This window comes from Echinops telfairi, unplaced genomic scaffold, assembly GCF_000313985.2.
Source record: "Echinops telfairi isolate 266 unplaced genomic scaffold, ASM31398v2 ScPeMD7_5592;HRSCAF=6446, whole genome shotgun sequence".
Classification (NCBI taxonomy): Eukaryota; Metazoa; Chordata; class Mammalia; order Afrosoricida; family Tenrecidae; genus Echinops; species Echinops telfairi.
In genome coordinates, this window is record NW_022109491.1 from 21,528,948 (window position 1) to 21,555,966 (window position 27,019).

At 42.3% G+C, this 27,019-nt stretch overlaps 2 protein-coding genes across 2 annotated transcripts; one reads left to right on the plus strand and one right to left on the minus strand.

The window, feature by feature from the left end:
- Window positions 1-1,532: 1,532 nt before the first annotated feature.
- ROMO1 (reactive oxygen species modulator 1) lies at window positions 1,533-3,397 on the minus strand. The gene is made up of 3 exons (XM_004697957.3): window positions 3,233-3,397; window positions 2,910-3,040; window positions 1,533-1,727 (listed from the first exon to the last, which is right to left on the minus strand). Exons 2-3 carry the CDS (start codon window positions 3,038-3,040, stop codon window positions 1,619-1,621), a joined length of 240 nt encoding a protein of 79 aa, XP_004698014.1. The 5' UTR covers window positions 3,233-3,397; the 3' UTR covers window positions 1,533-1,618.
- Window positions 3,341-27,019, plus strand: NFS1 (NFS1 cysteine desulfurase). Its single transcript, XM_004697954.2, has 13 exons — window positions 3,341-3,493; window positions 4,022-4,116; window positions 6,008-6,124; window positions 6,499-6,582; window positions 9,570-9,722; window positions 17,370-17,463; window positions 18,166-18,300; window positions 20,881-21,038; window positions 21,450-21,555; window positions 21,631-21,712; window positions 22,305-22,388; window positions 23,348-23,437; window positions 26,302-27,019. Exons 1-13 carry the CDS (start codon window positions 3,397-3,399, stop codon window positions 26,363-26,365), a joined length of 1,359 nt encoding a protein of 452 aa, XP_004698011.1. The 5' UTR covers window positions 3,341-3,396; the 3' UTR covers window positions 26,366-27,019.

Genomic DNA, 27,019 nt, shown 5'->3' on the forward strand with positions numbered 1-27,019 from the left:
GAATACTTTAGCTAGAAATAAACTGAAAATTTTGAATTTAAAATAATGAACCATGTAGTTTAACCAGCTACTGTATCTGAAAGAAAATATGATCAGTCATCGAAGTAGACCTTGGGGTTAAATCTAGTGAGAGAAGAAATCTAGACTTCATCAGTTTTTCACCTGTAAAGGTGTTAGTATAAGCAAACCCGTATTGCACAACCAGGACTCCATAGTACCAACCACACAAGGCTTAATGTGTAGGTGGAAAGCTGATAGATAGGATGCGTGTAGGAAAGCCTTTGGAATAATTCTATTAATGTCCTCAGCTTGGGTCCTGGTAGCATGGGTTATGATTTGGGCTATTAGTAAGCTGATAAAGCAGTTTGGATAGTCAAAGGACGAAGATGAGACTTGCTAATCCTTGACCATTTGAAATGAACTAGAAAGCAATGGGCTTTTGGTTTGGTATATATTGTATTTACTATCTAAACTACCCAATTGAAGGCAGCAAGCAAGTAAGCATGGGAGAGGAGGTTCCAGACAAGTCATTCATTAGTTTTCCCACCTACTACACGGCTGACCTGTGGGCGTTAATCTAGAATTTATTTCTAGCATTCTTAACATGGAAGGGGAAATCAACCTAGGTGGTCATAATGTGCTGGCTAAGCATCCGAGGGCCAGTCAGGATGTGCTATGGAAGTGCCAGTTTGGGTGTACCACAAAGTTGACCAGAGGTCAGTACTGGAGCTTAGAGGGATGGAGACAACTGGAAGTGTCTAATGTGCTCCATGACTTGGCCTGATCCAAGTAGTACTTGGAGCAAGTAGAGGCTTTACTATTGAGCAACCTGAGTAGGTGCTGCTTTTGTTAGGGTCCTGGAATCATAAGGAAGTAGTACTACTGGTGTAATGGGCTATTAACATCAAGGTCAGTAGTTTGAAACTACCAGCAGTTCTCTGGAGAAAGGCTTTCCGTTACTCTTAAAATACATCAGTGGCAGTTCTATAATTGATAAGGCAAAATTTTTATTGAAAGTGTAGGGATGAGAATTGCTTCGAGAGGCTGGAGAAAGTATTGCAAGATGGATGTACAGTCAGGTCAGTAGACTGGGTTGTTGGGATGGCCTGACTCGTTAGGCCTAAGGTGGGGAGGTACCTAGTTACAGGTGGTAGTTGGGCTTTCTAAGGAGGCTCAGGAGGTAGTTGGGCTTCCTAAGGAGCATAGCTGGAGGGAAATGGGTCCTAGGAAGTATTCCTTACCCATTCAGGGACATCGGAGTGGTAGCTTCAGGAGGAGAGCATGTGATAGAAGTGCTTGGGGTAGGAGAATGATTTAATCACAAGGGGCAAATTTGTAAGGCGATCTTGCCAAAAGACTGGCTATCTGCCTGCAGGGTCTCTTCCACTTCTGTGCATGGCCTTCATTAAAGCAATGTCAGCAGGCTACTGAAGGTGGCAGGTAAGGCTATTTAATGCTGACTTCTGATAACTTGGGTGGTCTTGATAACCTGTTGATGGGTGACGAGTAGATTCAATGCGTCTAACAGGTACTCTGATTACTCAAAGACTGTTTTATTATAGTACATGGGTTACAACTGGTGGGAGAGGGTAAACAAACTAGGCAACCACTGCACTGGTTAGCATCTGATGCCCATCCCAATCGCCATGAATGTGCCAAAAGTGCCACCACTCTGCATCATGGTTTTTCCAATGCCGCCCATCAGCTCCCGACCCCGCATTCCGATCCTGTGAAGAAGCAGCCAAGATAGGGCCAGTTGGCAAAACAATATTACATGCTCATTTCAAATTTGTGTTAATAAATGAATCAAGCACTTCTAATTTGGCCACTCCCCATTTCATGTTCACCAATGGCTAAGCATGGTCTCTGTCCCGAGATGAGTATGGACAAAAGGCTCCATTAGGTTCTCTACCCAAGTTCCTCATACATCAAGTCTTCAGCTTAAAGGTGACAAAAGATGCCATGCTAACTAAGTACCCGATCATGGAAACCAATTTTTAGTGCTGATTTATCCATTTTCATTCCAGAGTATGTATGATCCAATAGTTTTCTGGTGTTGACAATGATGGATACCTGCTAAGTGTAAAGTAGGGTTCATAAAGAACAGTTCACATGGGTGTTGTGATAGGACAATGCACGCAGAGTTACTTCCCTTGACATAGTTAAGTGCTTGGTAAATGGTAATTTTGCAATTTCAAAAAATGAGTGTGGTCTCTATAAAAGTGAAAATGACGTTCTGCATAAAGTATTACTATCTTTACATGCTGTTTCCAGGACAGTAAAATGTTTCCACGTGAGTTTAATTATTAGCAACTGGAAATACCAATGAAGGCGGCACCCTGGTTGGTGCTGGACTGTTAACCAAAAGGCCAGCGGTTAGCACACAAGCTGCTCTGAGGAAGAAAGTTGAGGCTTTTTGCTTCTGTAACATTTGCACTTCTCTTTAAGACACTGACCTGCAGGGTGCCTGTAAATTGGAATCGACTTGGTTACAGTGCGGTTTGGAAATAAAAATAATCTGCAAAAGTGACAGTCACTTAATGAGCACTAGATAGGTGTTACCTTCTGTGCCAGGGTTACAAAATCGGGGCTTGTAAAGACTTAACAGTCTTGGAAACGCTAGACCCTGGAGTTCTACCCAGTCTTTGAAGGTCGCTATGGGTCAGCTGCGGCTGCAAGGCAGTGAGTTTGTGCTCTCTAGGTAGGGTTACAGTGCTCGTGGAGGAAAGCTAGTCGTTACCAGTCTTTACCAATTGGCCTAAGGACACACAACGAATTCGTAAACACTGGGGCTTTCAACCAGTCTCATGTCTGAGTGCGTCCAAAAAATTTGACCAGAAGAGGAAATACTCTGCTTCCTGCCCAGAGCGGAGTGGTGTCTCGCTCAGGAGACAGCCAGCGACCCTCACCTGAGACAGGAAAAGGTGCCGAAGAGCGCCCCGGCCGCCATGCCCACGGCGCAACCCATCACAAAGCCCATCTTCACGCGGTCGAAGCAGCTTGGTTGGGACTGCCCGTACGGACCCACGGCCACCGGCATCTGCGTGGAGGGGGGCAGGGAAGTGCGGGTCCCGGCACCCGCCCGCGATGCGGGAGGTCGGCGGGAGCGGGGGCCTACGGAGCGAATCCCAGGGTCTGGGAAAGCCTCGGAAGGAGAAGCAGGAGAAAGAGGAGTCTGATTCCACCCCCCGCTGCACGTTCCGCCCCCCACGCCGCGGGGCCCCCACCTCACCTCGCTTGCGGCTGCAGTCGCTCAGCTATACGTCTCAGTGCGTACGTGAGGCGTCGGACCCTTGCGACCTGAAGAATTGCTTCCGGGGCATGAGCAACACTTCCGGGATCTTAGGGCCACGGATCGGTGTCGCTTTGGGTGGGAGACTGCCATCTATATATACCATGTTGCTGCAAATCGCCTGGAAGCGGGTCGTCCGGACCTTGGTGGCAACCCCAGCGTCGAAGTCCCGGGCGCCCGTTCGGGGGCTGCGCGTGCGCGGTACGCTAAGGCTCCTGCTCCTTGTTCCTTCTGATGCCTTTGGGCGGGGCCACGCACCTGAAAATTCCTAATGCCCCTTTCCTAGTCCCCGTCCTGCACACTGTCCTCCGTATCCGCTCCCTCCCTTCACCTTTCTTAGCCTTCCCTCCGCTCCCCCAGTGTTGGACTTCATTTAGTCACCTCTCAAACTGCGCAGCGGGCCCTCCTAGGCTGCGGAACGCTCTAGTCTAGGCTCCGCTCCCTCCAGCAACCTTTCAGGGGCTTCTCGCCTACCCTGGCTTCTCCCCACTCCTGTGTGGCTTTGCCCTTTAGAGCCTTCCCTATTTCCAACATCCCGCACGAGGTACTGTGATTACCCTTGCCTTCTTTTACAGTTGGCTCGGGTTCTCAGCTGTTTTTGTTTCCTTTTCCTTTGAGGTTTGCCATCCCTTGAGCATCATTACTTAAGTCCAGCTTTTACTTTCTGCTAGCTTTGATGCATCCCCTCTCATTTGGTCACTCTATTCCTTTTTTTTTTTTTTTTGTCAGTGGTACATCATGCTCCCTCAGATACAACTCCTGCTCCAGAGGCAGAGACCGTGCTACGACCTCTCTATTTGGATGTGCAAGCTACCACTCCTCTGGTAAGGTCGGAGACAGTTTTCCCCAAGTTACGATCAGGAAGTAGAGACAGGCAACAGAAATGTCAGGAGCTACTGAGTTGTTCTAGAGTCATCACTGAGCCAGGAGACAGAAGACCTGAGCCCTCTTTCACCTGAAGTGGTTGGGCTACAGCTGGCCACTTCTTCGATGCAGGTGCTCTAAAAAACAAACAAACAACCCCACTGCCATCCGACAGAAAGCTGTAAGTCTGTATTAGAGCTCTGTGAAATTGGGTAAAAGGGTTAAAAATGGCAAAATTCTTAGAACAGCGCCTGACGCATGATGAACTCTCAAATATTAATGTAGGGCTTTACCTTGTGTGAAGAGGGATATTTACCAGGACCTCTTGTGTCCTAACCCTTCATAAATCACTTTGTATGACAGTGGCGTGGCTAGGTTAGTGTCATCTTAAGTACAGAGTCTCCTCTCCATGGACCTTGTGCCATCCCTGACCATACAGATCCTTACAGTCCACTGTTGTAGAGTTGATTTGGATTCACAATGACTATAGTATTGAGCTCAACCCCTCCCAAAGGGTTTCCTGAGAATGTCCATGGCAGTGCTTAACCCACTGTATCACCAGGGCTCCTTACAGAATCTTTAGTAATGTTATCAATTTTAATAATAGAATACACGATAAGTATAGTTGTAAATTGTTCAAGTGTCCTATTTCTTAGATTGACAGTGAATCCTAATTAAATTTATAAAATCTCTCTACATTGAATTACATTAGTTACAACAATATTCGTAACTGTATGGAAACCTGTTTATATTTTTTTCCTTTTCCTTTAATTATTTTTTCATTTTTAAAAATTACTGATTTTTGGTAGCAAATATTACTACAGTATTATAGCTAATACATTAGAAAACTTGATTAAATCAGTGACTTTTTATTTTAATAAACATTTTATTGAGGGCTCTTACAGCTCTCGTAACAATCCATACATCAGTTGTATCAAGCACATTTGTACATATGTTGTCATTATTTTCTAGACATTTGTTTGCTACTGAGCCCTTGGTGTCAGCTCCTCTTTTTCCCCCCTCCCAAATCAGTGACTTTAAAAACACAAGACAACAGCCAAAAAAAGCCCCCAAAATACAACCAGTACTTATAGTTAACGAGGATGAAGCCAGGTGATCTGAAGCATCATTGTAATTGGATAATACTAGTTCTGCCCTGAGTCCATTAGAAGGTTCAAAAAATCTATTCGCTTAGAGTTTTGCCTTCTAACTATAGTAATACATGTAATCTGGGCTTGTTGAAACTGTTACTGTAACTAACTATAAGGCCACCTTTATAAAAAACAAATTCATGCTGAAATACTGCACAAAAATCTTAAGCACAGTTTTTGTGGTGTCCGGCCCTCTCACAGTTTCACCTGGTACTTCCCACATTCCCCATTCCCACTGGGGAATAGAAACGGCTTGTAGAAACAGGTGTCAGACCCAGGCAATATTTGAAGACTGCCTGATGAGGTAGCGGTTAAATCTGAGTTGAGATCAACGGGGATGGAGTATATTCTGTTGATTTTTGCTTAGTATCTGAGGGGATGGAAGATTGGTTGAGGGCTAATTTAGGTAGTGTCTAAGGCAGTGGTTCTCAACCTTTGTAATGCCATGACCCTTTAATACAGTTCCTCATGTTGTGACCCCTAACCATAAAATTATTTTCGTTGCTACATCACAACTGTCATTTTGCTACTGTTATGAATTGGGCAACCCCCCAAAAGGGGTCGAGACCCACAGGTTGACAACCTCTGGTCTGAGGGGTTGAGCATGTGTTGAGGCAGGTTGGGCAGGTATGAGGGGATAGAGTAGGGCCTTGAATTGACTGTGGGTACAGGAAAACTGAACTTACTCTATTGTGCTCAGGATCCCCGGGTGCTTGATGCCATGCTTCCTTACCTAGTCAACTACTACGGGAACCCACACTCCCGGACACATGCGTATGGCTGGGAGAGTGAGGCGGCCGTGGAACGTGCTCGCCAGGTTAGTACAGAGGAGTCTGGTGAGTTCTGAGGTCAGATAGGCAGTGGCCTGTGGGAAAGAGGTTTTAGTTTTGGTGGGGGTGCGTAGGGATGGAAAGGGTTTGAGATTCTCGGGAAGAGATTCAGAAAGTAAGCCCTGGAGTTCAGCTGCAGGTATTTCATTACTTTCAGCATTTCCTCAGTGACTAGTCTTGGGCAAGTTACTTACTTTCTCCAAGTTTCAATTTACACATTTAAAATGGAGGCTGTTGCAGGACTGGGGTGCTTTCTGGGACTGGGTGTTATCCTTGTTTCAGAGCTCTGGCCTAGCTTAGCTTGCACCCTTATTCCTGCCCGATTAACTGATTGTAGGTTTCTCTATTTGTTGGCTTACAGCAAGTAGCATCTCTGATTGGGGCTGATCCTCGTGAAATTATTTTCACTAGCGGTGCTACTGAATCCAACAACATAGCAATTAAGGTAAGAGAAGGGAAGCAGAGGACTTACCTGGCCTCTCCCTCTATAACTGGGATCTAGATGTGTATTTCCTATCCACTTACACCATCACATTGTGAAGAGAAGACACACAAAAGACACTCTTTTGGGTTTGGTGACTTTTCAACCTTTTGCAGTCTACTCTACCTTAAGTCGTTGCTCCTCTGGAACTAATTCTGTGAGGTGGTTGCCTAGGAGAGGTGATGGCTCTCTGATTCTTAACCACTTGGTTTTTTGGATAACAGCTACTTCAGAAGGTGAGCAATAGTGACCTGACCAGTTCCCCATCCATTCGCTCTAGTCCCAGTGAAGTCTAGAGTAAACTGGTAGTTGGGCATGTTTCTCTACTTGAAAAAAAAAATTCACAAAAATTTATTTAACACAACATTTGCCAAGTCAACATTTCTACTTCTTGTCACCATGACTTCACCCTTACAGCCTTTCCTTCTCTTTCTGATCAGATCTATTTTAACAAGTTCCTCCTATTTCCGCGATGTCTCCATTTAGAAATCCTGGTGCCTGTGGGACCCTCTGCAGGCATTCTCTTAGTCACTCATTCTGGGATTGGTCACTTTATCTTTGGGACCTACTCTTGGAAAGTACATACTTCTGACTGTAGTACAGGTATAATTCCACCCTTTGTAGTCATTTTGGTGTCTCATAGGGCACAATCACATTTGACTGACCTTGGTTGTGAGGATCACATCAGGGAATGTCAACCAAAAACCAACCAAACAAGTCAAAAATCCAACCAAACTCAGTGCCACTTAGTTGATTCTGAGTCAGAGTGACTCTGTAGGACAGAGTAAAACTCCCCTTTGTGTTTCCGAGACTTCAAGCCTTTATGTTGACTTTGCAGTTAGCAGCCCAGAGTATAATGTGCTACACCACTGTGGCTACTTCCTGAGTGTCAGGACTCGCTCAAACCGAACGCACTGCCATCAAGTAGAGTCCAACTCACATAGACCCTCTAGGACAGGGAATACTGCCCCTGTGGGTTTCTGAGACTACCTCTTCATGGAGTAGAAAGCCTCTTCTTTCTCCCACAGTGAGTGTCAAGGTTCAGATAAACCGTAGCCTATTTCACTTCAACTGGCCTCTCTCTCTTATCTATGCTGCCAGTGTTGGTTTTCTGTGACCTTGGCCCGAGTGTAGGAGACCTGGGACGGGTTCCAGAGTTGTCAGCACAGAGTCTGATCCTGTTAGCAGTAGGCATCCTTCTTCAGACTGCCCAGACCAGACAGCCAGAGTGCTGGCCCTCCAAAGGGGCGGGGGTGGTGGTGGGGGAGAGGATTGCTGGACTATGAAGCCTTTTTAAACTTTTGAAAATATTTGCTTTGACAGTCTTCACAGATCTCAAATCTAGGGGTGAAGGACTGGGGTCAGGTTCTCCTTCGTCTCTTAATTGGGTGGATTAGATACACTGTGCCTTTACTCCCATAAACAGTTACAGTCTTGGAAAATTGAGGGGCAATCCTACCCTATCCTTTAGGGCTGCTATGAGTTGGCATTGACACGATGTCAGTGAGTGAGTTATCTGGTGTCCTAGTGGTAATGGGTTGGGCTGCTAACCGAAAGGTCAGCAGTTCAAAACCACCAGCGGCTCCTCAGGAGAGAGAGCTTTCTACTCCTGTAGAGAGTTATAATTTCAGTAACCAGCAGAAACAGTTCTACGCTGTCCTGTCGGGTCGCTGTGTGTTGGAATCGACTTGATGGCAGGGAGAAATAATCCATAAATAACTGAGATAGAAAGAGAGGAAAACACAGTCATTCAAATTGTACTGTTTATAAATAACACTTATAAAATTTTGGGCACCTCCACCCAACTCTCCCTTTTCCCCATAACTTTTTTTTTTTAATCATTTCATATTATTGGTGTAAATTATTTTGGGGATACAATAAGGTATAAATCAATTTCTAAAACTTTAAATTATTTTTAAAATTTCTCTCTCCTCCTGAATATGTAGTTTTGATTTAGTTATAGTTTTGCTTTAATTAGTATCCTGTTTCAAAAGTAGTACTGTATTATATGCTTTGGGGTTTTTAGTACATTTTGCTTTTTATCATTTTTTTCTTATTTTGAATTAATATTTTTCATTCTTTAAATGTAAGCAATTCAGTGCACGTTTTGAGAATTTTTAACTATATAATTTTTTTACTGAAATATTGTTTTTTAAATTACTTCATTACTTAATTTTAATAAATCATTTTATTGGGGGCTCTTACAGCTCTTATAACAATCCATACATCCATTGTATTAAGCACCTTTCCAAAGGATTTTCTTTCTACTTGAGTTTATATAATCTTAAATAAAAATTTTAATCTTGAAATGAAAGTGAAAGTTTTTCTTTCTTTTTTTACCTTGACCTTAGTCCTACTTTATAAAAGTAATTCTGTTAAGAATTTTGGTAGCATTATTCCAGAAAAAAACATGTAAATTTGTTTTTAATTTCTATATTTACTCGTCTGTAGTCTCCTTTTTTCTATTAATAAGACAATCTCCTTTCTTTTTAAATTAGCTCCATTCTGCTCCAGAGTTGTGTTATCACAATTGCTATTTATTTATTTATTGCTGGACATTTTTCAACTTTTAAAAATTCTAAGTTTAATGACAGCCTATTTTGTCTTATGACTCTATCCTTTTGAAATATTTCCCTAAGAAAAATTCCCATAAGAGGACTCAAAGACCCAGTATAAGTACAGCACTTCAGATATCTTCAATCATTCTTTGAAGAGATTCTAACATAGATATTGCTTTCAGCAAGCATTAAGTATGAGTTTCATTTCTGTACTGCTAGAGTTGGGTGTTGGAAATTTTGCTATTTAAATAGATATGAGACAGAGGCTTTTTCCCTGAACTCCAAGTATAGTCATTGTCCATGTATTTTGCCTTAAATTATTTTCCCTGTATAAATGCAATTGAAATTATTGCTCTCTCTGATTATGTTGTTTTTGCTTCTACCAATTTCTAGGGGGTGGCTAGGTTCTATAAGTCACGGAAAAAGCACTTGATCACCACTCAGACGGAACACAAATGTGTCTTGGACTCCTGCCGCTCACTGGAAGCTGAGGGCTTTCAGGTCACCTACCTGCCAGTGCAGAAGAGCGGGATCATCGACTTAAAGGTAGGAGTGACTCTTGGAAGGAGGGGACAAAATATTAGAAGCTTGGCTTCAGCCAATCGAATCTCTCCAGCCTCGGCTTTCACTTGAAGGACTAGATCTAATGGCTTGGGTAGGATGTAGAGGAGACTTGTTAGAGAAACTGAGGCCATGTTTCCCGAGTGTGTATCAACCTACTTTTCTCTGGAAGGCTTGTTTTCTCAGCTTTGTCAGTCCTCCTGGGTAGCATGAGAACCATTGGGGCACAAGTGCAGGATACCAGAGCTCACTGTCACTGCAAAACTTAGCTCCCTCTTCTCTCACACACGTATCCTTCAAGAGGGAGTGTTGTTTTCTTAAGAATATTTCCCCCTTTTTTTGAAATAATAACAATATGTAATTGATCAAGGATTCACGATGTGGGGGGCAGAAAGAGGAGCTGATACCAAGGGCTCAAGTAGAAAATGTTTTGGAAATGATGATGGCGACATATGTCAAAGGTGCTTGATACAAATGATGTATGGAATGTTATAAGAGCTGTTAAGAGCCCCAATAAAATGATTTTTAAAAAAAGATTATTTCCCTTTTTGGCTCATTTCCATAAGTAAAGGGCTTGAAAAAGTTCATGGGAAAATTCTATTATCTTTTATTTCAATTTTCCACAAACCTTTGGCAAGCCCCTTATATGTCCATTTTGAGAAGTAAATCTAACCTTACCCTCAGATTTTAGACACCAGTATCCTTAAACAGAGATGTGCTTTGTAGACAGAGCCTTTACTTGGAAGGATAAACTGTTTCTTCCCATCATTCTTGGTTTCTTCCCTCTTCTTCAGCCAATGATGGCTACATAGCTATTTAACTCAGCTCCATTCTGCTCCAGAGAGTTGTGTTATCACAGTTGCTATTTATTGATTGATTGCTGGACATTTTTCAACTATTTAAATAGATATGAGACAGAGAGGCTTTTTCCCTGAACTCCAAGCATAGTCATTGTCCATATATTTTGCCTTAACTTATTTTCCCTGTATAAGTGCAATTGAAATTATTGCTGTCTCTCTGATTATGTTGTTCTTGCTTCTACCAATTTCTAGGGGGTGGCTAGGTTTGCTGTCTCTCTGATTATGTTGTTCTTGCTTCTACCCATTTCTAGGGGTGCCCTATAGCTATTTCTTTTCAGTGCTTCTGGAAGCATTCTTTTTCTTGTCTAGGATGCATCCTGGATCTTAGTCACCTCTGGATGAAAGCTCTTTGCCTAAATGAGTTCAACCACCAGCATATCTTGACTGTTGACCAGACTTTATTTATGGAGCATTCTGTAGATGCTTTTCTACATGGCCTAAACATTCTGAGCGATTTCTCATCCCCATGGGCACGAAGTAGAATTTTGTTTATTGAAGTTCAAGGTCATTTATATGCTATTATTTACATTTTTAAACATTGCAATAGAATTCACACCATGAAATTTACCTGGTGGTTTTTGTAGTTTTTTTGGGTATTGAAAAAGTTTATATTTAGCATTAGCCAGCCGGACTCAGTTTAAATGATTCTGATTTTGTTGGTAATATCTAAAGCATAGGAACTATATGTGACCTCCTCCCTGGGGGACGGACAACCGAAAAGTGCGTGAAGAGAGACATCGGACAGGGCAAGATATGGCAAAATAACAATTTATAAATTATCAAGGGCTCATGAGGGAGTGGGGAGCGGGTAGGGAGGGGAAAATGAGGACCTAATGCCAGGGGCTTATATGGAGAGGAAATGTTTTGAGAATGATGAGGGCAATGAATGTACAAATGCGCTTTGCACAATTGATGTATGTATGGATTGTGATGAGAGTTGTATGAGCCCCTAATAAAATGATTTAAAAATATATATATATATATATATATCTAAAGCATCATAGTCAGGAGACAGTCCAACATACGCTTTTTCTCACCATCAGGCTTGATCAAGGTGCTGACCTTGGCTACGTCAGTGTCATAGAGCTTCTTCACAGCCTGTTTGATCTGGTGCTTGTTGGCCTGATGTCCACAAGGAGCATCAGTGTGGTGTTATCTTCAGTCTTCTTCATGGCAGACTCCGTGGGCAAGGGCAACTTGATGACGCACAGTGGTCCAGCCTGTTTCTCCCGAGGGCACTCTTCCGAGGGTACTTGGGCTGCCTTCTTAGTCTCAGGGTCTTGGGCTGCAGGACAGTGGGTGACGTGGGGAGTCTTTTTGGTGTGGCTGTGAATGCCTTTCAGCACGGCCTTTTTGGTCTTTAAAGCTTTTGCTTTGGCTTCCATTTTGGGAGGGGCAGGGGCTTCCTTCTTTGCCTTTGGTGCCATCTTCGTACAAAGCGAAATTTACCTTTTAAAAGCAGACAGTTCAGTGGTTTCTAGTGCATTTACGAAGTTATGCAGCTACCACCATCTTATTCCAGAATATTTTCATTGTTCCCCTTCCTTCCTCAAAAACATCCATACTAGTCATTTGTTAGTCACTGAAATTGAAAAGTTGGAGATTCAAACCCGCCAGCTTCTCTGAGGGAGAAAGATGAGGCTTCTGGTCCCATAAAGAGTTACAGTCTTGGAAATCCAGAAGGGAAAGTTCTCCTCTGTCCTCTGGGGTTTTAACTGCTTACAACTATAAATCTACTCTCTGTTTCTGTGGCCATTCTGCCTATTCTGAATGTCTCATAAAATATGGGACCTTGTGTGCCCAGTTCCTTTATCTAGCATGCCAATACATTTGCTCATTCTTTGAGGGTAGAAAGGGCTATCCTTGGAGAATCTCATTCGAAAACCTTACCCCAGCTATCCTACAGTGTGCATGTGTAGGTATGATTGTTCTTGCCCTTCAGACTTCCTTTTGTTCCCCAAACAAATAATGTTTAAAAGGATGTCAAAACTGCTGTTTTAGCACGGTACAAATCAGTGAGCACAGACATCTTCAGGAAAGGGTTAGAGAGATGGAAACACTGCCTTCAGACCTAGGTGGAGGATATGTGTGGACATTTTGATATTTTTTTGTTTAATAAAGTTTCTACGGTTTTGTAGCCATGTTTTTTTTTAAACTTTTCCTCATATATGTTATAATATGTACTTTGTCATTGATTCTTGTGTACCTGTCAGCATCTGTCTTTGTATTTCTATTTTATTATTTTGAGGCTATTGTAAATATAATTGCTTCTTCATTTTTGCGTTATTCATTGCTAGTGTATGGAGATAGAGCTGAATTTTTATATTTGACTTGTGTCCTGTGACTTTGCTAACTTATTAGCTCTAATTTTTCTGTAAAGATTCTTTTTGGGGGGGATTAGAGCAGTTTTAGGTTTACAGAAAAACTGAGCAGCTACTACAGATACCCCCCTGCAAACCCACATACCCCCCTGCAAACATTCGCACCCTGTGTGTGTGTGGTTCATTGTTACTCTGATGAATTGTCATAGTACCTCGCCATCCAAGCCCTTTGTTTGCACTAGGGATTCATTCGTTCCCTGTGTTGTACATTTCAATAGGTTTTGATAAATGCTCAAAGTCATGTTGCAAGATCACACATGAGACACGGGAGTTTCACTGTTCCAAATGCCCAAGCCATACCTGTTCTGTTCACATCCTCGCCAAGTTCTCGTCATACCAGCACCCCGACTGCCCCGGTAGCTCGGCGGTCACACACCGCAAGGTCAACAGCTGGAAGTCACCTGCTGCTCCCTGGCAGGGAGGCGGGCGTTCTACCCCCATGCGGTGTCCCAGTCTCAGGGACCTACAGGGGGAGGTCTGCCCTGTCCAAGAGGGTCTCCGGGAGTCAGCATCGACAGGAGGACAGTGCATTTGTTTTGTTTTTTTAATAGTATTGACTTTTCCAGAATGTTCTTCCAGTAGGCCCTCACTCCCGATGTCTGTAAAGATTCTTTAAGGTTTTCTCTATTATAAGATCATGCTATTATGAATATAGCTTTACTTTTTCCTTTTTAATCTAAATGCCTTTTATTTCTTGTCTAATTGTCTGGGCAAGAAGTTCCAGTACAACGTTAAGTAGAATTCGATAAGATCTTTAGTCTTTCACTCTTGAGTCAATTGGTTTTCATGGGTACTACGAAAACAGAGGGGAAGGGAGGGCCATATCTGGCCTCTTTTGGCTTCCCTGTTGCCATGAGGGAGTCAGACATGCCTCCTCTGCCATCCCTTGGCACTTGAATCTGACACCGATGGCACTCTATTTCTACGCTGGGTTTGATAATTCATTGCAGTGGCCACATAGAATTAACTTGTATTCCTGGGCTACATCCCCCTTGGTCATGATGTATAATTATTCTCAGATTAATGGATTCAGTTTGCTAGTATTTGCTGAAAATTTTTGCATCTATATTCAAAAGTAATATTGAGCTAGAGTTTTCTTGTGACCTCCTTGTCACATTTTGCTATCAAGATAGTACTAGCCCCAGTGAATGTATGTGCTGTTCAAAACCTAGTGCTTCAGTCTTGCCAACCACTGTGTCCCTTAAGAATACTGTCCATTTATAAAAAAAAAAAAAGAATACTGTCCATTCTAGCCATACAAGCTTATATACCATATATACTTGAGTATAAACCAACCCAAATATCAGCTGAGGCACCTAATTTTACCACAAAAACTACATTGAAAATGTGCTGAAAAATCAGCTTACACACGAGTATATACAGTATCTGTCTAATATCTCCTGGCCAGTTCTGTCTTTAGCCTTGCCTTATACCCCCTTACCTTTGATCTCTACTATCTTCTTTACAAGGAGCCTTGGTGACTCTGTCATGTAAAAGTGTTGCTGCAAATTGCAAGGTCAGTAGTTCAAACCCAGCAACCACTCTGAGGGAGGAAGATGAGCCTGTCTGCTCGTGTAAAGATCTGCAGCCTCAGAAACCCTATATAGGGTATTTATGAATTGGAATTAACTCAATGGCAGTGGGTTTGGGTTTATCTTCTTTATACATACCTTAATCTTCTCCGTCTTCTAGAAACTCAGCTCAAAGCCCACCTTCCTGATGAAAGCTTCTTTTCTGAAAAGTCTTCTCTGAATTCCCATAGCATTTCATGGATGTTTATTTCTGTTCTCTACGATGCATATACAAGGGGTACCCAAAAGAAAACCTGGGGGGAAAGTCTGGGTCGCTTCGGAGCTGTTCTTTCAAAGCTCTTTCTGCTGGTCACTCGGAACCTGGGGTCCAGATTTCACAGCCACCTTTCTCATTCCCAAATCTTCCGTTAAAATTCACTGAACCGAGCTTCAAGACAGTCCAGATCACTTCCCTGTCTCTTCAATGATCCGTCATTGGTCTTCGAGCACATGTGCGTGAATTTTGTTGATATTTTCATCCGTTCGGGAAATTGATGGGCATCAGAATGAGATTTGTCATCAATCAATCAACAGTTCACCGTTTTTGAAATGAGAAAACCACTCATACACTTGAGTTTTACCCATAATGCTGCCCTTGTAAGCTATGTTTAACATCACAGCAGTTTCTGTGGCATTTTTCATAAGCAGGCAACAGAATTTCATAGGGAACACTGTTATCTTAAATCGGCCATCACAAAAAAATGAGGTTTGACGAAAAAAATTCTCTGTGGCCAGATAGAACCTTTGCAGGCGACGCCACTGGGTGCACTAACTCGGAGCAAGTTGCTTGATGATTGCCTAGCGGGAAAAATGTGTACTATGAAAGCTTCGCCCAGTGGAGCTTTTTTCCTGTTTTGTGGGGGTACTCCCTCATAGGTTTCTCTCTTCAACTAGGCTAAGTGTCTTGAAGGCTTCTTGTTGTTAGTTGCATTTCCGCATTTTCATTTCTTGTAATACTTAGGATTTTGCCTTTTTTTTTTCACTTAGTAGTATTTACTGTACCATAGGGAGCCCTGGTGGTGTGTAGTGGTTATGTGTTAGGCTGCTATCCGAGTGGTCGGCAGTTTGAAACCACCAGCAGCTCCGCAGGAGAAAGACTGGACTTTCTACTCACTTAAACAGGTACCGTCTCGGAAACCCACAGGGGGTGTAATGCGTCAGCATTGACTCAATGGCAGTGAGTGTTTTGGTTTGGTGTATTGTACCCGAGTGGCAGGTACTAGAAATAGAGGGATAAACAAGACAGGCCTAGTTCCTACCTTCAGGGGGCTTCGACTAGTGAAGGGTGGGTACCACAAACAAGTAAACAAATGTATACAGGTAAGTCCCTAATTTACCATGGGCTTCCAGTCAGATGCCTGTGTTTAACATCAGCATATCACAACTGTATCATAAGCTGGTTTTAATGTAAGTCAAGCACTTCTTTTTACATTTATTTATTTAAATGTATTTTACAGCCTGGTATATGGTATTGTTTTGAAGAGTAAACCATAACATTGAACATCTGTGAGTGAATGTCTGGGAATGGTAACATCAGCAAATTACATGTTATGACATTATACATAGAACATATTACTAAGGAGGTATACCAATTTTTTTTTTAAATGACATTCTTAAATACATTGTAAGTCAGTTTTAAGGTAGGATAAGAGCGATGAAGGAAGCAAACATGGAACTGAGATAATATAGCATTGAGAACCACCTACATTAGACCAAGTGTGAGGGAAGGCACAATGCTGGTGGATTAGTAAATTCTTTAAGATAAATTATTTAGTTTGATGGGATCTTGTCTTTTGTGTTAATAGTAACCCTGTTTTGTGCTGTATATTCTGCCCTTAGCAGTGTACTCTGACCACTGGGTAGTAAGTTCCTCTCTAATTTCGTTGACCTTTTTATATTTTGATAATTACTGATTTACATGTAGTTGAAAGAACTTGTACAGAGATCCAGTTTCCCTCAGTGATAATACCTAGCAAAATTAGATGTTAAGTAAATTATAGTGATAAGTGTTGTATGAGCCCCTAATAAAAAAAAAGAAAACCTTAAAAAAAAAGTAAATTATATAGTATCACGTGAAATGATTGTAGTAGTATAGTAGCTATCACAATTAAGATATTACTATTGACACAGCCCACCATGTTATTTCCCCAATTGTACTTGTGTGTTTGCACAAGGTCTCTGCAGCTGGATCCCCTGTGTAGGCTTGTGTAGCCGTCAGGCAGTTAGGATAACGGGACAGTTCCTATCACCACAATTGCCTCCTGTGCTGCTCTTCTGCCAACGCTCATGTATCTTTCATAACTTTGTTATTCCAGTAATGTTGTGTAAATGGAACCATACAGTATGTAGACTTTTGGAGTTTGATTTTAATACTCAGCATGTCTTTGGAGATGCGATCAAGTTGTTTTATTTATCAGTGGTTTGCTTCCTTTATTCCTGAGTAATGTTCCATGGTATGGATCTACCACACTTGGTTTCACTGGTCACCCATTGAAGGACCCAGTTTTTTTCTAACTTTTTGCTATCATAAGTAAAGCTATCATGAACATTTATTTTGCATGAATTGAAATTTTCCATTTCTCTGGAATAGATACCTGAGTACAACTACAAGATCACATGGTGATCTCATGTGAGATCTCATTGAGGCTTGGCTGGTTTACATTCCCACCAGCAGTGCACACATGGCCCTTGTCTGCTCCCTTGTCGGCATCCGCTGTTGTCACTCTCCACTCTAGTCGGTGTCTAGACGGAGCTTGCATGTGTTTTGAGTTAAGAGGACTTTGTTGGTAGGATAGTCTCTCCATTTTTGTTTTTTCTTAGGACCTAGAGGCTGCCATCCAGCCAGATACCAGCCTGGTCTCAGTCATGACTGTGAATAATGAGATTGGAGTGAAGCAGCCCATTGCGGAAATAGGTACGAACATCAGAGATGTACAATCTGTGGGGAGCACAGTTGCATTGGGCACTGTAATACTTTATAGAGAGCAGTAGGGATATCAAGGAAAAGAACTTAAGTTTCTGTTCATTCTTTATTATCCCCACTTAGGACCAGAGACTCCCCCATAATCTCTTAGGCATATTAGTAAAAGGCAAAAAAAAAAATTTTTTTCCTTTTTTTTTAACTGCCATGGAGTCAATTCCATCTCATAGTGATCCCGCACGGGCAGGCTAGAAGGGTAGAATGCCCCCTGTGAGTTTCCAAGACTAACTCTCGGTGAGAGTAGAAAGTCTTTTCTCTTTCCCATGGAGCAGATAGTGGTTTTAAACTGCTAACCTCATGGCGAGCAGCCCAACGCATGCGTAACTCACTCTGCCACCAGGCTTCTGTATTAGTAAATAGATCTTTAAATGTTTCTTCTTTCAAAACAACAACAAATGAACAAACAAAAAAACACGCAGTGTATTGAAAAACCAGTGTTAATGAGATGAGAAGTGTTACATATCAGAACATCGTAGATATTTTGACTTGATGCTTTACCCTCCTTATTTCATGCAGTCAAGAAAGCTAGAACCCAAAGAGATAGACATGGTTTATTATATGGCTAGAGGCTAGTGATGTGGTCATGGTGTTTTATTTTGGGACCAACATTGTTTTTGCTCTTTGTTGTTTCCTTAGGGCAGATTTGCAGTTCCAGAAAGGTTTATTTCCACACTGATGCAGCCCAGGCCTTTGGAAAGATCCCACTTGATGTCAATGACATGAAAATTGATCTCATGAGCATCAGTGGTCATAAAATTTATGGTCCAAAAGGTAAGCATCTGTCAGACTGCCGTCTCTTTAGACCTCCAGGAAGCCCACGAGCAGTTCAGTCGTGGCTCTTTTGGAGACTCTTCCTTGCTCTCAGAGGAAATAGAGTACTTTCCCCAATGCAGTTGTCATGTGTGCTAGTCAAGAATACATGCCCCTGGGTAATCCCTCGAAGTTACGATGCAGTAGGCCACTCTTCATATTCAATGTAGAAAACCCTTCGAAAGCATGTGGAGGCTAGTTTGGCTGAGGGATAAGAGATTTTGTCATATCAAATTTAGTTAGATAGGCCCAGCTTTCTTCTCTGCCTGACTATGATTTTTATCCTTTGAGCCCTTCATTCTTGGCATCTTGCCTTAGCTTGGGCAAGATTACATGGGCTTTTATATTTCTTTTGATTTTGGTTTCTATCAGATTAGTAGTCTGTGCTCCCATTATGCTCTCAAGGACACCTTTCTGTTACTCATGACCCTGTTACAGGAATGTGTTCAATCTTGAGTTATGCCTCTTCCCCCAGCCCTTGGGAAGAGATAGTTGTTCCCTACATTATGGAAGCAGCCATACAAACAAACAAACAAACATTTCTTCTGTCTTGGGTGTTCAGATTTGTGGCGACTAGTGGTACTTTTGCTGGTATACTTCCTGTGTCTATTGGGTGTGTCATCTGGGTGTATACCTGGTAGAAAACAATATGATGAATTCCTAGAAGTATGAAAAATATATTTTTTCAGGGTTCCCACACATTGTAAAGTGTCTTTATGACCTGAAAAAACAAAAACAACCTATAGTTGTTGAGTTGATTCTAACTGCTTGTGTCTTTATGGGACAGGGTAGAACTGCACATGTCGTTTCTGCTACTGTGATCTTTATGGATGTGCACCGCTGCGTTTTTTCTCCAGTAGAGCATTAGAGGAGCTGATGGCTTCAAACAGCTGATTTCCTGGTTAATACCCAGTGCTTTAACCACTGTTACATCAGGCTCTTGATTTTACCCTACATATATATGTTTTTGTTTCAACCACTTGTATCATGCTCATGAGCAGCTCTGATCAGAATTATTCAGATATCCTTGTCTCCAAACAGCTAATGTCCACAGTCATGATCTCAATAGGTTTAGTTAATGGATAGTGTCTGAGCATGTTGAATTTGGGATACTTGAACTTTATTTTTTCAAATGGAGAAATGAAATATTTCTTCATAAATATTGTTGGGTACTTAAATACTTTTAAAATTTATAAGTCCTTCAGAATAAAGTTGGGAACCACTGTCTTAGTTTCTATGTATCTCCTGTCCCTGCCTGAACAGTGGTTCTGTATGGAAAAGAGTCAGTAAAAGAACATTATTGCATGCCCCTTCGATTGAAAAACCCTTGACTACTTAGTGATTACCTTTGTACATATTCTCATACTTTGGTAAGAAATTCATATGAGACAGTTTGCTGACTCAGGTTATACATATTTTTTAATGTGATAGGCCCTGGGAGATTGTATCAAATTTTACTTCCATTCTGACCCCTCTTTTATATTCTGTAAAGGTTTTGCTTGTTTGCTTGCTTGATTACTGTTTTAGAAAGCGTGGTACCAGTTTTATTCACAAGGTTCAAACTTCAAAAGCTGCTAAAAAGTGCAGTGCAAAGTATCCCTCTCACCTCTGACCTACAACCATGTGGCTTCCCTCTGGGGAGGCAGTTCCTTGGGTAATTAAAAAAAAAAATCATTTTATTGAGGGCTCATACAACTCTTATCATAATCCATACATACATCCTTGTGTCAAGCACATTTGTACATTAGTTGCCATCCTCATTCTCAAAACATTTGGTTTCTACTTGAGCCTTGGGTAATTTTTTATAATTACTCTACACATGTGTGCCTTGCCTCCGCTGGGCTTCGTTACCTGTTAGCTAAACGGTAACACGTGATACTCGTCTTTCTGCACCCTACTTGCTTCAACCAAGAACGCAGCTTTTTTCAAAAACTAAAATGCAAACTTTATTTGGGAGCCCCAGTGGCACAATGGGTACAGCACAGGGCTGCCAACTGAAGGGTGTTCCATTCAAAGCCACACAGATGAGGCAATTTGCATCCGTAAAGGCCTTATGAAGCAGTTCTACTGTGTCCTGTGTAGTCACGATGGGTTGGAACTGATGCCATAGCAGTAGTAGTAGTTTTGAACAATGGGCTGTAGAGATTTTAGATTATTAGTACAATACAGAAGGCATGTCTACGTTCTTTTATATGCCTCTATGGACATAACCATTATTTAGTTGATTATCTCCCTAATGGAAGGCATCTAAGTTATTTCTAATCTTTGTTATGAATAATGCTGCATTAATGACACATTTCTTACATGAATAGCAACTATTTTAAACCATTTTGTCATTATTCCTTCTGTGAGTCACCTGCCGTATGAGAAATAATTTTGTTAAAAATTATACTTTAACTGCCATTTCTTTTGACTCAAACTTTTTATAATATTTAGAAAAATTCAGACTTATAGAAAAGTTGTAAAAAACCCTTTGGAATGTGATACTTTGTCTCATCTATGTTCTTTCTTTCTCTTCTTAAACCACTCTTTGTTTGCCAGGAGTTGGTGCCATCTACATTCGCCGCCGGCCCCGTGTGCGCGTGGAGGCCCTGCAGAGTGGAGGGGGGCAGGAGCGGGGTATGCGGTCTGGGACAGTGCCCACACCACTGGTGGTGGGGCTGGGGGCTGCGTGTGAGGTGGCACAACAAGAGATGGAGGTATGGGGAGAGCAATTTCCACCCACAACTTCCCCTGTAACTAGATCTCCTGTTTAGAGGCTTCTCAGAAGGACAGTCGGAAGAGGAGGTTTAAGAAAACCTGTCACTGTCCCAGTGCTCCTGGCATCTTGCTTACTTTAAGGGGGATACCATAGGTTCCCGTACTTAAGCTCTATTAATAGTTATTAGCTCATAAGTTTCTGGGTTGTTAGGACCAGTGTCCTGTTTACTAAGCTCCTCTTTTGCACACCAGGCACTGTGTTCAGTGCGGAGGATACAGTGGTCTCCATGAGTAACTTAGAGTGCTAAGTAACTTACTGACAATTCCAAGCATTGAAGGGCTCCTCAGCCTGAGTGTTTCTGAATTGGTTGATAGTCACTGTGCTTAGTTCTCCCTTGCCTGCTCCTCAGTATGACCATGAGCGGATCTCAAAGTTAGCAGAACGACTGACAAAGAAGATAATGAAGAGCCTTCCCAATGTGGTGATGAATGGGGACCCTGAGCACCATTATCCAGGTAGATCCCCTTCTGTCCGCATTCTAGACAAGCTTGAGACTCTGAAAACTCCCTCACTGTGGCTCTGTCTTACAGGCTGTATCAACCTGTCCTTTGCATACGTAGAAGGGGAAAGCCTGCTGATGGCACTCAAGGATGTTGCCTTATCCTCAGGCAGGTGAGCTGGATCAATATAGCAGGACTTCTAAATGCCATGGCAGCTTATTAAATTTCCCAGTGTATAGGTGGAGATAGTGCTAGGTGCCAGGGAAAGAGCTCTTGGTTAAGAGTAAGGTCATTTTATGGGTGATCATTGTTTACTTGGGTTGGCACAGACTGAAATTTGCCACCAGGGAGGATTTCTTTAGGTAGATTTTTGTGGTCCCAGGCGTTGTATAGATCTGTGCTAGGGTTATGTAAGTAGTTCTGCTGCAGGCCTCCAGAATTGAAGTCTGCTCCAAGATTGCCAAGGGTTTAGTTGCCCTCAAGACTGGTACAGATGTTATGTTCTATCCTTGAGAATTAGCCCAGGGCCCTCTGCTGCCTTTTTGGCCAAACCCAGCCCATGTGGCATCATGCTCTTTCATGGTTTGGCAGGAGGTGGAGGAGGGAGGTTCACATCCCTCGATGGGCCAGTAATGTCTGACTCTTTAGTTCTATCAAATATTTTCTCTTTTATTTGTAGGGTATGACTCCAGGGGCCTAGGAGTTTGGGACTAAACGTAGTTGTTGTGATGAACTGAGTACAGCTCTTGTCTTTCCCTCCTCAGTGCTTGTACCTCTGCTTCCCTGGAGCCCTCTTACGTCTTAAGAGCGATTGGCACTGATGAGGATTTAGCTCATTCTTCCATCAGGTCAGTGCTGCAACATCTATAAGAGGCAGACCTTCTTTTTGAATCTTTCACTTCTTCTAATAGTCTTAGTCTGTATCTAGTTTTCCTCATACCTTCATGATTCTTCTTGAAAATTTCTAGTGCTGTGGTTCTCAGACTTTATAAAGTATAGAGTATCACTGGGAAATTCATGAAGGAGGAAGATTCCTGAGTTCTGTACCCAGAGATTCTGATTCTCTAGGTCTGGAGATGATACAGTGTGTTAGTCTAGGTTGACTAGAGAAACAAATCCAGAGACACTCAGTTGTATAAGAGCTTTTTATAAAAGAGCAATTTTATCTTGCGAAAACATCCCAGCCCAGTTTAGATCAAGTCTATAAGTCTGATATTAGCCCTTATATCCGATACCAGTCTATACATTCCTCTTCAGACTCACGCAACACATGCAATGACACTGAATGCAGGAAGATCACAGGCCAGAGGGTGGAAAGTCTTGTGGCCTCAGTGGCGGTGGAACATCTCAGTGCTGTCAGGGGTCACCATGTGACTCCTCCAGCTCCAGGGCTCTGGCTCCATCAGCATAGCTCCATGTGTCTTGTCAACAGGAAGATGAAGCACAGAGTGTGTGTCCCACTCCAGAAAGGAAGACAGGAATTTCCAGAATCCTCAGGACAAGGCCATGCCCACACAGAGGCCTCATTGGCTATGACCTGATTGACAGGCTAGCCTCCACCCTTTCACAAGTTGATAGGAGATTATGTAACTGCCACATACAGGAATCTTCTTCTTGGGTGGTTGGAAATAGGGTGGTCTACATGTCACGATCTGAGAAAGAGTAACTTTGGAGAGGGCCTAAGGGGGAAGGACCACATTCTTCTCTATGTCTTAGGTGTAGGAGGACCCTTGGCGAATATTTGCCGAATGAATTTACCCTGGCACCAGTGCACTGGTGTAGAGTTCTTTTCCTGTGCCCTTTTCAGGTTCGGCATTGGCCGCTTCACTACAGAGGCAGAAGTGGACTACACAGCGGAGAAGTGCATTCAGCATGTCAAGCGTCTGCGAGAAATGAGGTATGTAGTATTGTACTGCGGGCCCTTTGGAGAAAACTAGTGCTGGCTCCTCTCGTCTTTAAGCTCTCTGTTTACACATCTGAGTTCAAAGCTTGAGCGTGCTTGGATTTTAGAATTTAGAAGTCCCATGTGAGAAAGCAGTTCTCAGCAACGTTTTCAGACTGCGAGAAGGTATCCTTCTAAAGACTGAAAAACAAAATAAAAGCCAAACTCATTGCTCTCAACTTAATTCTGACCCATAGCAGTACCATAGGATTGACTAGAACTGACCCTGTAACTATGTACGGAGTAGCAGTTTTTCCCCCTTGTAGCCACTGGTGGTTTCCAACTGCTGGCTTTGTGGTTGCAGCATCACACATCACCTACTATACCACCAGAGTTCCTGTTTAAATATTAATACTAAATACTTCAAAAATTCAGGTAGTATTTTTCATTACTATTGATAGTACAATAGTTGGGGTGCAGTCTTACAAGATTAGCAGTTTGAAACCACCAGCCGCTCCTCAGGAGAGAGACGGGGCTTTGAACTCTCTAAAGAGCTGCAGTCTTGGAAGCTCACGGGCAGTTCTACCCTGTCCTATAGGGTTGCTATGAGTTAGCATTGACTCGATGGCAGTGACTTTGGTTGTTTGTTTATTGATAGTATTAGCATTTGTCATTGCAGCAGTACTAATAAAACCTTACTGATTTACAAACGAGTTATAGGAAAACTCCCTTCAAGATGGGATTCTTAATTTGGCCTCTGTAGTTCAACTCCAGTAGTTAGTTAGAGACATGATTCCTCTGAATTATATGCTAAGTGTTGTGGAGTTATACATAGTTCTGAGATTGGGAATCACTGCCCAGAATTCTGTTGGGAAAGGTACATGTAAGGCTAAGGGGTCCTTGACTGGTCAGCTGTCACCATGGTTTCCTCTAGGAGCCACAGAGCTCAGGTTTCTCATGGGAACAGTGAGGGCTCTGGGTGTTTTCACTGCATGGCTTCTACTCTGGCTCAACTTGACTTTGAAATGTCTTGATCCAGTTGTTGGGAGTGAAAGTTCATGCATATACTCTGCTTCTATTTGTAAGCGCTTCCAGGCCTTTGTGTTCTGGATTTTTCTTCCCACGGCTAAGCTTAATTGTTTAAGCATTTACAGATTTCATGACTTTCTAGGGCTCATGACTTTTCCTTTAGCTTGGCTTTCTTGTACTCTCTGGCATACCCAAGGGGCTTTTTTTTTTATAGTCACTAAATATTTATTCCATTCATTTAGTATGTTACACTAATTGATGCATTTAAATAAAATGTTGATTATGAATCCCAATACATATGCAGAAAAAGTATACAAAATAAAATGTACTTTAAAGAAAAATCATCTTATTGGGGGCTCGTACAGCTCTTATCACAATCCATACATCCATCCATTGTGTCAAGCACATTTGTATATCATCATTCTCAAAACATTTTCTTTCTACTTGAGCCCTTGGTATCAGCTCATTTTCCCCCTCCCTCACAAATCCTTGAAAAATTTTAAATTATTGTTTTGTCTTTCACCCACTTTTCTGTCATCCGTCCCCCAGGGCAGGGGTTATATCTAGATCCTTGTGATCAGTTCCCCCTTTCTACCCCACCTTCCCAAGGGGCATTTTTACTGACCATGCTGCCAGCAAACCTTTGTTCTAGCTGTGGCTCATCTGTACCCTATTCCTTCTCTCCTCTGAGAAACTGAATTCAGCCTGATTCCTGTAGCTTTCAGCCAGACTCTTACTTTGTGAGCTTATGATAACCTGGGCAATGTTTTGTTCTGTTATATATAGGCCCTCTGTAAATCTGAACCCACTCATAATATTTATGTCCTGAAGGGACATAAATGAAATACGTACTTTCAAATAGCCATGGGAAATGTCATAAATCGCAAGGTATACTGAGAATCACAGTGTAAAGGAGTAAGCCAAGAAGAGAATGATATTAACTGGGGAAATTTAAGCCACAGAATCTCATAGAACATTGAAGTGATATCTGGCCTAGTATTATTATTCAAGATATCCAAGCAAAGGGGATCAGAACACAGCAGAGACTTCTTAGTAGCAGTTCTTTTGTGTGATGGGATGCTCAGGTCCGAGTTCCAAGAAGTTCCTTTTTATTGGATCCAGGGAAGTTGAAACTACAGTGTAATTCAGATAAGAAGAAGGTGGCAGGAATTGGATGAGGGTGCTGCACACCTGGATAATTTAGGGATAAGCCCCAGCCGTACTTGTAGAGAAAAACCTAGAAACTAGTGCTGAAAAGTGGGTCATTCATGAAGAGGGGGTTAGGAGAGAGCTTGGAATTTGATGCTTATACATGTCTCACAGGTCCTGGTTCCCCCCAAGGGAAATTGTGTCCAAAGCCTCTCACAAGTGGGATAGGCGCTTCTAGAATATGATCATGCTTGATGCCCAGTGAAGGAGCTCTTGTGGCATAGTGGTTAGATGTTGGGCTGCTAACTCCAAGATCCGTGGTTCAGAACCATTAGCTGCTCTGTGGCAGAAAGACAGGGCTTTCCTGTTAAGAGTTATAGTTTTGGAAATTCATGGGGGCAGTTCTACCCTGTCCCATAGGGTCGCTATGAGTTGGCTTTGGCATTTGTTCAGAGCCTAGTGTAGCTGAGCCTAGGGTAGTTAGTTATTATTTTGTTTGCAGTTGAGGAGAGGCTGGGACTAGCAAGGATTTTCACATAACTACGGAAGACTTACTAGCTATCTGTATTGGGATCTGCCAGGGCAAGGATGCAGAACAGAAATAAGGACAGAAGGAAGCAAGCTATTACTAATGACCTCAGCGCCATCATTGATTGCTTCCTCTGAGCTCTTCCTCACCCAATATCTCTTCTTTTTGGCAGCCCTCTCTGGGAGATGGTACAAGATGGCATTGACCTCAAGAGCATCAAGTGGACCCAACACTAAAAGAGCAGCACGTGGCAAGGGCCTGGTCTTTCCTGCTTTACTGAACCACGCACACCAGACACCTTGTTACACCAAGAGGGTGTTCCTGATTCAAACCAGAATTGCTATAGTCCAGTTGACTTCAGCATCAGCCCACCTCCAAGACAGAAATACAAGAGAACTCTTTCCCCAGCCTTGGCTCCTTTACTGAGAAATATTCCTTATTTCTCTCCTGGAGTCTTCCTCTGGTCTTATAATAGGTGTGTATTATCATCATGAAACTGTAGGGAAATTCATCATGATACTACTGCTGGATAAGTTTGTGTCCTTGATGGGAAGAGAGCCAAAGAAACAAGAAGAATGTTCTCTGGGACCCTAGTGCTCTACTTGGACATTTGAGTTGCTACACTTTTGCTGCTGAGCTTGATTGGCTCCCTCAAGAACACACATAGTCAACTAAGATTTTATCCTTTTTTGTGTTTCCAAAGACCACCTCTTCTTATTGATTATAGATCAAACAGCAAGTTACTTAGAAGGCTTTGTCCTTCCTGTTCTTGTCCTCTTTCTTTTTACCTAACAGAGCTAGAAGAGGCCCATTATTAAAATACATTCGTTCCTTAAAATTTGTTGATTTACATATCAGAGAAATAAATTCACCTTCTATATGCTCTCTTA

What these genes read in the sequence shown, in the direction of transcription:
- ROMO1 (XM_004697957.3), bottom strand. Translation starts at nt 3,040, where the DNA reads ATGCCGGTGGCCGTGGGTCCGTACGGGCAGTCCCAACCAAGCTGCTTC. An exon ending in GGCACCTTTTCCTGTCTCAG is followed by an intron (nt 1,728 to 2,909) that starts GTGAGGGTCGCT and finishes GCTTCTTCACAG; the next exon opens with GATCGGAATGCGGGGTCGGG.
- NFS1 (XM_004697954.2), top strand. Translation starts at nt 3,397, where the DNA reads ATGTTGCTGCAAATCGCCTGGAAGCGGGTCGTCCGGACCTTGGTGGCA. An exon ending in TTAGCTCATTCTTCCATCAG is followed by an intron (nt 22,389 to 23,347) that starts GTCAGTGCTGCA and finishes TGCCCTTTTCAG; the next exon opens with GTTCGGCATTGGCCGCTTCA. An exon ending in AAGCGTCTGCGAGAAATGAG is followed by an intron (nt 23,438 to 26,301) that starts GTATGTAGTATT and finishes TCTTTTTGGCAG; the next exon opens with CCCTCTCTGGGAGATGGTAC.